The sequence below is a fragment of the Myripristis murdjan genome, chromosome 10, assembly GCF_902150065.1.
Source record: "Myripristis murdjan chromosome 10, fMyrMur1.1, whole genome shotgun sequence".
In the NCBI taxonomy this organism is placed as follows: domain Eukaryota; kingdom Metazoa; phylum Chordata; class Actinopteri; order Holocentriformes; family Holocentridae; genus Myripristis; species Myripristis murdjan.
In genome coordinates, this window is record NC_043989.1 from 22,698,615 (window position 1) to 22,707,666 (window position 9,052).

The 9,052-nt window shown below is 42.6% G+C and overlaps 2 protein-coding genes across 13 annotated transcripts in view; both read left to right on the forward strand.

Annotated features, from left to right (window-relative positions):
* The window catches only part of LOC115366762 (protocadherin gamma-C5-like), a 256,394-nt gene that overhangs the window by 209,790 nt on the left and 37,552 nt on the right, over positions 1-9,052 (forward strand). The window contains exon 1 of one of the 12 annotated variants that reach the window (XM_030062367.1): positions 7,753-9,052. This exon is cut by the window's right edge and continues 1,332 nt beyond it. The exons of the other annotated variants lie outside the window; for them this stretch is intronic. Coding sequence (XP_029918227.1) covers positions 7,931-9,052 — 1,122 coding nt within the window. The 5' untranslated portion in view covers positions 7,753-7,930. Of the gene's footprint in view, positions 1-7,752 lie in introns of those variants that run through there. 12 annotated transcript variants of the gene reach the window in all.
* LOC115366960 (protocadherin gamma-C5-like) lies at positions 369-3,022 on the forward strand. The gene has a single exon (XM_030062630.1). The coding sequence runs from the start codon at positions 521-523 to the stop codon at positions 3,020-3,022; it is 2,502 nt and encodes an 833-aa protein (XP_029918490.1). The 5' UTR covers positions 369-520.

Consider the following 9,052-nt stretch of genomic DNA (forward strand, 5'->3'; position numbering starts at 1 on the left):
TCGTGGACCTTGCTGTTGTTTAAGATTCGGTCAGCCGAGTTAATGAGGTTTTAAAATTTCTCATATTAAATGCTATGCAGTTATTTCACGATTTTCTGAGCAATAGTACACCTCTTGTACAAATGACGAAGAGTTACCTTAATTTTCCATATATTATTTGACATCCCAACGTGTTTGAAATTGTCATGCAGAGCACAAGTGTACACGTGTATAGATTTTGTGACTTTAAGAGCATCTCTTAGTTTCGTTCTCATTGGTTGTTGGAAATGAAACCTGTGCACCAATAGCATTCAGAACTGTACAAAGAGATCCACTCCCCTCCCCCCATGCTGCCTTTGCGCTCTAACCCATACAAAGCAGAGCTCAGGAGGAGAGGGAGCAATGAGCTTTCGTTTTTCAGATAAAACGCATGAATTTTAGCTTACAGTCATGCTTGAATATTTTGGGAATATTTCTATGAGAATATTGTCTCGGGTGGTGGATTGTACCATTATTATGAAAACTATTTCGATGGAAACTAATGAATTATAACAGCCCAGGGATGACAAAGAGAACGGGATATCGAGATTGGCGATGGCACGCTCTTTGGTGGCATCATATCTTCCTCTTGTGGAGTACAATAGACGGACAGACTCGATACACCATCCCGGAGGAACTGAAACAGGGTTCTGTGGTAGGAAATCTAGCCAAAGATCTGGGTTTGGGACTATCAGAGATTTTTGATCGTAAACTGCGTGTCGCCTCTGAGGCTGGTAAGCAGTATTTCAGTGTGGATGCGGGGAAGGGCGAGCTGGTGGTGAATGAGAGAATAGACAGAGAGACTTTGTGTGGACAAAGAGTCAGCTGTGTTCTACCTCTGCAGGTTGTCATTGAAGACCCGTTACAACTTTATCGTGTTGAAGTTGAAATACAAGACATCAATGACAATTCTCCTAGGTTCCCATCAAACGATGTCACATTAGAGATTGCGGAATCTACGGCGTTAGGGGTACGTTTTCCATTAGAAAGCGCATTAGATCCCGATGTTGGTAGTAATTCACTTAAATCATATACTCTCGGAAAAGACGAATATTTTAATATTAAGGTTAAAGAAGTTGCAGGTGGAAGGAAAGTTCCGGAATTGATTTTAGTGAAACTCTTAGACAGAGAGAAAAAAACTGTACACAAACTTTTATTGACAGCACTAGATGGGGGAAGCCCTGTGAGGTCAGGGACCTCTCAAATTTCTATTAAAGTTCTTGATAATAATGATAATGTCCCCGTTTTTGAAAAAAACGTATATAAAGTCTCCATCAGTGAAGACAGTGAGGAAGGTGCATTAATAGTGCAAACTAAAGCCACAGACATTGACGATGGACAAAATGGCGATTTAGAGTATTCCTTTGGTGTGCATACACCAGATAGTATTCTCTCTTTATTTAGCATTGATCAAGTATCTGGAAAAATATTTGTTAAAGGAAAAATAGATTTCGAAGCTAGTGCAAATTATGAAATAGACGTGAGTGCAAAGGATAAAGGTAGTCCTAGAATGGAGGGACACTGTAGCGTACATGTTGAAATTTTAGATGTTAACGATAATGTTCCCGAAATTATACTGACCTCACAACCAAAGCCAGTGCGTGAAGACTCGTCTGGTGGCACTGTGGTGGCTTTACTCAGTGTCCGAGACCTTGACTCCGGTGATAACGGTAAATTGACGTTAGAACTCCCCAAAGGCTCTCCTTTCACTTTGAAATCTTCCTTTTCAAATAATTACGCACTGGTTACTAGCGGTGTTTTAGACCGAGAGAGCTTTTCAGAATATAATATCGAGATAACAGCCACTGATTCCGGCTCTCCTCCCCTGACTACTAAAAAATCTATACCTGTCACCATCACTGATGTGAATGACAACCCTCCTATTTTCACTCAGTCGTCGTATAATGTGTATTTAAAAGAGAATGGTTTGCCAGGCTCAATTCTTTATTCGGTATCAGCATCTGACCTGGATTTAGGTGAAAACGCCAAGATTTCCTACTCCATCTTGGACTCTAAAGCACAGGGAGTGTCTGTGTCCTCTTACGTCTACATCAACTCTGATAATGGCAGCATCTACAGCATGCACTCGTTTGACTATGAGAAACTGAAGGTGTTTCAGATTCAGGTGCAGGCAAAAGACCAGGGCTCTCCGTCTCTGAGCAGCAACGCCACTGTCCATGTTTTTATCCTGGACCAGAACGACAATGCCCCCACTGTCATTTACCCCTCCTCCGCTGTTCTGGGCTCCCTCTCTCACCAGAGGATGCCCCGCTCCGCTAAAGCGGGACACCTGGTTACCAAGGTGACTGCCGTGGACGCCGACTCGGGCCATAACGCCTGGATCTCCTATAAGCTGGCGGAGGCCACAGACGCCTCTCTGTTCACTGTCAATCTTTACACGGGGGAGGTGAGGACTAAACGCGCCGTCTCTGAGCAGGACGACTCCTCTCAGAGGCTGCTTATAGAGATCAAGGACGACGGGGAACCGGTTCAGTCCGCCACGGTCACGGTGTCCGTCCTGCTAGAGGACGGCCTCCATGAACCCATCTTGGACCTCCGACAGAAAACGGCCGAGCCCAGCAAGAAAAACGGCAGAATCACCCTTTATTTGATTCTCTCTCTGGCCTCGGTGTCCGTGCTGTCTCTGGTGACTTTTCTCATCTTAGCTGTCAAGTGCATCAGGAACAGCAGAAGCAGCGGCTGTTGCTGCATGAGACGGAGCGACTGTGACGACTACAAGAACCCCAACAGAAACCTGCAGATTCAGCTCAACACTGACGGACCTATTAAGTACGTGGAGGTCCTGGGAGGAGACATGTTGTCTCAGAGTCAGTCCTTCAGGTCCTGTATGTCTCCCATGTCAGAGTACAGTGACTTCACCTTCGTTAAACCCAGCAGCACCTCTGACTTTAAGGAGATGATCAGTGTCCTGGATGCGTCATTACCCGACAGCACCTGGACCTTTGAGAGTCAGCAGGTGAGCGATGACGGTGTGTCTCATTAGGGCAACTGCTTTTATAACCTCCTCATCATATCTTACAAATGCATAATCGCACACTGTGATGTGACATTTAAACTACCTTGTCAGCAAGCCATGGCCGTAAAAATAGAGTTACTTAAAAAACAAAATAATTTAAATACCATGAATGAATGAATTGAAATTAGTTATTAGCGCATGTTTTGGTCTTGGCTTTGTGGAAGAGTTTTGTTTCACTTATTCTGACAATAACTGATATGCCGAGTGGGATCTTTATACATATGTTGCCAAAACTTAATAGCCCCTTCAAAAAGTGGCCCGTTACTACAAAGCCTATTAGAATGTGAATTAAGTGTCAGTTGTTCTATGGGTTTTCCTATCGTTGACATTTAAATTTATGTCTAATTCTACAGACGTTTAATGCGGCACCATAATTGTCATTATATGCTTTAGCATATAGCCTTTATCAATTTTTAGGTTTTGGATTTGGATGAATACCGTAGTTATTATGTTTGCTTTGTGTCTAACACTGTACCCGCTTGGTGACTGAGGGTACGCCTAATCGTGCCATAAGAAAATATTTGATAAAGCGACACTAAATGAATGCACTGCTCCTCCTGATAGCATGAAGTTAAATTTGTCTTAATGAACGGTCAGTGATTCATGGCAGTTGTAAATTATGTATTTTAATATTTCAACACATATGTACAGATATAATTTAATACATATACCTCTTGTAATATCGGTATAAACGCAAACGTTACATGACTTAATGCATGGGAACTCTTTTTATGTCTTGACCTAAAATAGCAAAAATTAATAACTATGGTGAAACAAAATTTATATCCTATTTTTGATGATCAAGTTCAATTTTATTATATTTAAACATATAGAATATATGGCCTATTGTAACAGACATCCCATCATGTTATTTTAGATGCTCTGGGATGTATTTTGTTGGGTTTGCAAAAGCACTGTTTACTTTCCTTCTTATTGGATGTCGGACAGCTGATGTGCGCCCGATGTGCACCAATAGCATTACGAACTGTACAAAGAGATCTACTCCCTCCCCCATGCATTCTCTCTCAGTAGCCAGTACAATACCCAGAGCCGGAGAAGACAGGAGGATGCGTTTATACATTGAAAGACTTCATGATATACCTTTAATTTTGCATCGTATCATACATTTGTTGGCGATATTTGCAATAGAGTAAATTCCGTTGGAATGGATTTTAACAACAAACTTTTTATTCTGAACAATATTTCGATGGGACATAACGTATTCTAACGGATCTGGGATGACAAAGAGAATGGGATACCGAGACTGGAGATGGCAGGTTCTTTGGTGGCACTGTTTCTTTCTCTTGTGGAGTACAATACACGGACAGACTCGCTATAACATCCCGGAGGAAATGAAACAGGGTTCTGTGGTAGGAAATTTAGCCAAAGATCTGGGTTTGGGGCTATCAGAGATTTTTGATCGTAAGCTGCACGTCGCCTCTGAGGCTGGTAAGCAGTATTTCAGTGTGGATGCGGGGAAGGGCGAGCTGGTGGTGAATGAGAGAGTAGACAGGGAGGCTTTATGCGGACAAAGCGCCAGCTGTGTGTTGCCTGTGCAAGTCGTAATAGAAAATCCACTACAGCTGCATAGGATAGAAGTAGATATAAGAGACGTAAACGACAATTCTCCTAGATTTCTCAAAAGTAATCATGTACTAGAGATTGCAGAATCCACCGTTGCAGGTATGCATTTTCCCTTAGAGAGTGCAGAAGACCCCGATGTTGGGAGTAATGGAATAAAGACTTACACTCTAAGTAAGGATGATTGTTTTAGTTTAAAAGTGAAAGAAATTGAAAATGGGAGAAAAATACCGGAGTTGATATTAGATAAGACATTGGATCGTGAGAAAAAAGCCATTCACAATTTATTTCTTACTGCTATGGATGGAGGCAACCCTGTAAGATCTGGAACTTCAAAAATAACTGTAACTGTGCTTGATATTAATGATAATGTGCCCTTATTTGAAAGTATGCTGTACAAGGTTGCCATTAATGAAAACAGTGCAAATGGGTCTTTTGTTATTAAAACAAAAGCAACCGATATGGATCAGGGCCCAAACGGAGAGATTGAGTACTCACTTGGCATACACACACCACCATCAGTGCTGTCAGTATTTGATATTGATGCTGGAACAGGAGAGATTTTTTTAAAAGGAAAACTGGACCACGAAACTCAAGCGTCATATCGAATAGACATTACTGCAAAAGACAAGGGCTTGCCGAAAATGGAGGGCCACTGCAGTGTGCAGGTGGACGTCATAGACGTCAATGATAATGCTCCAGAAATTGTTATCACTTCAAAGCCCAGTACTGTGCCTGAGAATTCACCGGGCGGGACAGTAGTAGCCTTGCTTAGCACCCGAGATCTTGACTCTGGTGATAACGGTAAAGTGACGCTGCAGCTCCCCATGGGCTCTCTTTTTAATTTAAAACCATCGTTTTCTAATAATTATGCATTGGTAACGAGTGGTGTTTTGGACCGTGAAAACTTTTCAGAGTATAATGTGGAGATAACAGCCACTGATTCCGGCTCTCCTCCCCTGTCTAGTAAGAAATCTATACCTGTCACCATCAGTGATGTGAATGACAACCCTCCTGTTTTCACTCAGCCCTCATATAATGTGTATTTAAAAGAGAATGGTTTGCCAGGCTCCATCCTTTATTCGGTATCAGCATTTGACCTGGATTTAGGGGAAAACGCCAAGATTTCCTACTCCATCTTGGACTCTAAAGCACAGGGAGTGTCTGTGTCCTCTTATGTCTACATCAACTCTGATAACGGCAGCATCTACAGCATGCACTCGTTTGACTATGAGAAACTGAAGGTGTTTCAGATTCAGGTGCAGGCAAAAGACCAGGGCTCTCCGTCTCTGAGCAGCAACGCCACTGTCCAAGTTTTTATCCTGGACCAGAACGACAATGCCCCAGCTGTCATTTACCCCTCCTCCGCTGTCCTGGGCTCCCTCTCTCACCAGAGGATGCCCCGTTCCGCTAAAGCGGGACACCTGGTTACCAAGGTGACTGCCGTGGACGCCGACTCGGGCCATAACGCCTGGATCTCCTATAAGCTGACGGAGGCCACAGACGCCTCTCTGTTCACTGTCAATCTTTATACGGGGGAGGTGAGGACTAAACGCGCCGTGTCTGAGCAGGACGACTCCTCTCAAAGGTTGCTTATAGAAATCAAGGACGACGGGGAACCGGTCCAGTCCGCCACGGTCACGGTGTCCGTCCTGCTAGAGGACGGCCTCCATGAACCCATCTTGGACCTCCGACAGAAAACAGCCGAGCCCAGCAAGAAAAACGGCAGAATCACCCTTTATTTGATTCTCTCTCTGGCCTCGGTGTCCGTGCTGTCTCTGGTGACTTTTCTCATCTTAGCTGTTAAGTGCATCAGGAACAGTAGAAGCAGCGGTAGTTGCTGCATGAGACGGAGTGACTTTGACGACTACAAGAACCCCAACAGAAACCTGCAGATTCAGCTCAACACTGACGGACCTATTAAGTACGTGGAGGTCCTGGGAGGAGACATGTTGTCTCAGAGTCAGTCCTTCAGGTCCTGTATGTCTCCCATGTCAGAGTACAGTGACTTCACCTTCGTTAAACCCAGCAGCACCACTGACTTTAAGGAGATGATCAGTGTCCTGGATGCGTCATTACCTGACAGCACCTGGACCTTTGAGAGTCAACAGGTGAGCAGAAACAAAAGGCTTATACTATATGCTATGATATTCCCATTTTACAACTTTCTTATCGTGCAGTATTTTATGCTTTTATAACGCTGCGCGTTGTTTAACTGCTTTTGGCGACATGATGGTTTAAAGGTGTATGAAATAAGTATTGGCATTTTCACATTAATTCTTACAGATTCGTTTTAATATTAACCAAAAACAGAATAAAAATGTGGCCACGGTTTTATTTGGCCAAAATATTCGCGGGTTTTGCTAAATAGATATATCATATGTCATATCATTACTTATTTACTGCTGCTGTCAAACATTACATATTGAAATTCGTGGTTTCGGACTTGGATAACCATAACGTTCATTATTGCAGCACTTCCATGCTTTAAATATGCGCCAATGATGTGATTGCATAACTGACTTGCTGTTTCAGAACCACCGCGTCGGACAGCGACACCAAATAAACAGACGGCTGCACATAATACAAAAAAATAATCTTCCTTTAGTAATCTGAATGTAACGGTTAATCGCAGATGTAACCTAACTTTTGACAACTTTTAATTCTGTATTTATGCGTGTATGTATGTATATCATTAATGTCAAACATTTTATGGAAGGTAACGTTAATTTGTTTTGTTACACCACTGGTAAAGCTCACTTTAATGTAATCACAAAAATATTGTTTAAACGTCTGTGCAAAAAAGACATGGACAGTATGACTAGCATTTTATGAATGAACATTTGTATTTTGTAAGTTGACAATATTTTACTCGTACTAAACAGACAGAGGACGTGTAGAAATAGGCATCATGTTTTTCACGCACTTAGTCCATCGAGGCGGATTGTTTTAGCGGTTGCTGTGTCTTTAACAGCACGGCTCGGTCTCTCTCTTATTGGGTGGTAGACATAAATGCTGTGCACCAATAGCAGGGAGAACTGTACAAAGAGATCTACTCCCTCCCCCATGTAGCCTCATCACCCTAAACACTGACAATGTGTGAAATGGAGAAGAGAGGGAGATGAGGTTATATGCAATAGAAGTTTACACGGTTATCTTAATATTTGATTTTGAAATGAACAAAAATTTCTTTGGATCTTTGTTTTGGAGTAGGCTATGCTCTCTGCCAATGGATTTTAACGTTTTTATTTTTATTTCTGTCGATGGCAAATAATTTGTTTCAACGGATTTGGGATGACAAAGAGAATGGGATACCGAGACTGGAGATGGCAGGCTCTTTTGTGGCATCATATCTTCCTCTTGTGGAGTACAATAGCCGGACAGACCCGATACACCATTCCGGAGGAATTGAAGCAGGGGTCTGTGGTAGGAAATCTAGCCAAAGATTTGGGTTTAGGACCATCGGAGATTTTTGATCGTAAACTGCGTGTCGCCTCTGAGGCTGGTAAGCAGTATTTCAGTGTGGATGCGGGGAAGGGCGAGCTGATGGTGAATGAGAGAATAGACAGAGAGGCTTTATGCGGACAAAGCGCCAGCTGTGTTCTGCCTCTGCAAGTTGTTTTAGAGAACCCCTTACAGTTGCACCGGGTTGAGGTAGAAATAAAAGATATAAATGACAATTCTCCGAGTTTTCTGACGAAACAACTGTCGTTGAAAATTCCTGAATCGGCAGCAGTGAATACTCGCTTTCCTTTAGAGAGTGCAGAGGATCCTGACGTGGGAAGTAACTCACTTAAATCTTACACCTTAAATAAAAACGAATGCTTTGTTTTGAAAATGAAGGAGGTTGAGGATGGCAAAACTATTCCCGAGTTAGTATTAGAAAAGCCTCTAGACCGAGAAATGAAAGCCGTTCATCAGCTACTTCTAACAGCATTAGACGGGGGAAACCCTGTCATGTCCGGCACTACACAGATAACCATCACTGTACTTGACATCAACGACAATTTTCCAGTATTCGAGAAAAATGTATATAAAGTGTCGTTAGCTGAAAATAGTGCGAAAGGCACTTTTGTAATCAAAACTACAGCAACTGATGCTGACGAGGGACCGAATGGAGAGGTTGAATTTTCTTTTGGCTCGAGGACACCAGATTCAGTCTCAACAGTATTCGAAGTTAATTCATTAACAGGACAAATTCATTTGAAAGGAGAGTTGGATTATGAAAGTGCTACCTCTTACAAATTTGAAATAACCGCAAAAGACAAAGGCATCCCTGAAATGCAGGGTCACTGCCGTGTACAGGTAGATGTTATCGATGTTAATGATAATGCTCCAGAAATTGTTTTCACGTCCGAAACGCAGCCTGTTAAGGAGGACGCATCTAGTGCCACCGTGGTGGCTTTACTCAGTGCC